The sequence below is a fragment of the Moschus berezovskii genome, chromosome 14 (genome assembly GCF_049115385.1).
Source record: "Moschus berezovskii isolate FMDL1 chromosome 14, NW_MosBer_1.0, whole genome shotgun sequence".
Taxonomy (NCBI): domain Eukaryota; kingdom Metazoa; phylum Chordata; class Mammalia; order Artiodactyla; family Moschidae; genus Moschus; species Moschus berezovskii.
In genome coordinates, this window is record NC_142473.1 from 53,837,607 (window position 1) to 53,839,587 (window position 1,981).

Genomic DNA, 1,981 nt, shown 5'->3' on the forward strand with positions numbered 1-1,981 from the left:
CCTGAATGTATAAACTGTTTAATTAGATTATAGGTGGGAAGGGGCAAAACCTAACAGTAAAGGGGGAGTTTATTTGCAGAACATATCTTTATGTGGGTGGTTTTATTCTCAGGACCTGATGGGAAAGTGTGACATCCATGGCTCTCCTTGTCAGTATCATCTGACCATATTATCAATAGTCTGTTTGGAAGAAATACTTCATTCTTTTATTCCTTTTTTCTATTATGAGAAGTCTTTCAAAACTTCTTTATTCCTCATTCTTTTATTCCTTTATTCTTTTATAAGAAGTCTTTCAAAACTGTGTTTTCTCTGTTTATGTCTCAGACACAAGTGCTGAAAGAAAGGAGAAGTGCAGAGCAGACCTGTGCTGAAAGTGCCATTTCAGGTCTGGGAATAAATACTTCCCAAGCAATTTATCATGCACACTCTCAATTCCTCTAAGGTGGAGATCACCACCTTCTTCCTGATTGGAATCCCCGGACTGGAGCATGTTCACATATGGATCTCTGTCCCCATCTGCCTCATGTACCTGGTGGACATCCTTGGCAATTGCACCATCCTCTTTGTGATTGGGACAGAGCCCTTGCTCCATGCACCCATGTACTATTTCCTTTCCATGTTGGCTGTCTCTGACCTGGGACTGTCCCTCTCATCCCTCCCCACTATGCTGCGGATCTTTGCTCTCAAAGCTACAGGAATTTCCCCAAATGCCTGCTTTGCTCAAGAATTCTTTATCCATGGATTCACAGATCTGGAGTCCTCAGTGCTCCTGGTCATGTCTTTTGATCGCTTTTTGGCCATCTGCAACCGTCTGAGATATAGCTCCATCCTCCCCAATGCCAGAGTGGCCAAAATGGGTCTGGCATTTCTCATTAAAAGCCTGCTCTTAGTGCTCCCATTTCCTTTCACTCTCAGAAGGTTGACCTATTGTAGGAAGAGCCTACTTTCTCGCTCTTACTGTCTCCATCAAGATATCATGAAGCTTGCCTGCTCTGACAACACAGTCAACTTTTTCTATGGCTTCTTTGTTGCTCTCTGTGTGATGACAGACAGTGTGTTCACTGCTGTGTTCTATGTATTCATCCTGAAGACTGTGATGGGAATTGGACCCCACAAGGAGCGGCTCAAGGCCCTCAACACCTGTGTCTCCCACATCTGTGCTGTGCTCATCTTCTACGTGCCCATCATAGCTTTGGCTTCCATGCACCGCTTTGGCAAGCTCAAGTCCCCAGTGGCCATGATCCTCATTGCTGACATTTTCGTGCTAGTGCCACCTCTGATGAATCCCATTGTCTACTGTGTGAAGACACGGCAGATTCGTGAGAAGGTTCTGGGGAAATCTGGTCTAAAATAAAGGTATGGGGAAAAGTGAGGCAGGGTCAGCCAGGTTCAGAGAATAAAACAATACCTTTCTAAGCAAAGTATTATGGATGGGTCATTCTTATCTTTCCTAATCATGATTGTAATCAGTAGGACAACATATGGTCAGGGCATTGAGGTGTGTGAGCTTAGGACTTACATGGGCATTGATAGGTATGTATGGGATAGTTTTGTAATGTAATTTAAATCATGAATCAGTACATGGATGTGGAATTTTAGTCACAGTGTTTACAACACAAGGATGTAAAAATGGAAGTAGAGATTGTTTTCCCTTATAGAGAATGAATATCAGCGGAGCTGGAGGCTAAAGACATAACTCCAAACCAGTTACTCATTTTCTTTCCTGCAGCCTTCAGACATGTAATCGCGGTGGGGACTCAATTTAAATTCTTGATTTCCCATTTTAAAAAGTCTGCTTTCAAATATGAATTGCTTATATATTTTCTCCTTTTGCTCTTGATTTTTTTTAAATTTTGCTTTGGGTTATAGTTAATTTGGGCTTCCCTGTGGCTCAGCTGGTAAAGAATCTGCCTGCAATGTGGGAGACCTGGGTTTGATCCCTGGGTTGGGAAGATCCCCTGGAGAAAGGAAAGGCTACCCA

The 1,981-nt window shown here is 42.9% G+C and overlaps 1 protein-coding gene across 1 annotated transcript; it reads left to right on the forward strand.

Moving 5' to 3' along the window:
• The first annotated feature begins 403 nt into the window (after positions 1-403).
• On the forward strand, positions 404-1,354 carry LOC129559816 (olfactory receptor 51A7-like). Its single transcript, XM_088843490.1, has one exon. It carries the CDS (start codon positions 419-421, stop codon positions 1,352-1,354), a length of 936 nt encoding a protein of 311 aa, XP_088699616.1. The 5' UTR covers positions 404-418.
• Positions 1,355-1,981: the final 627 nt, after the last annotated feature.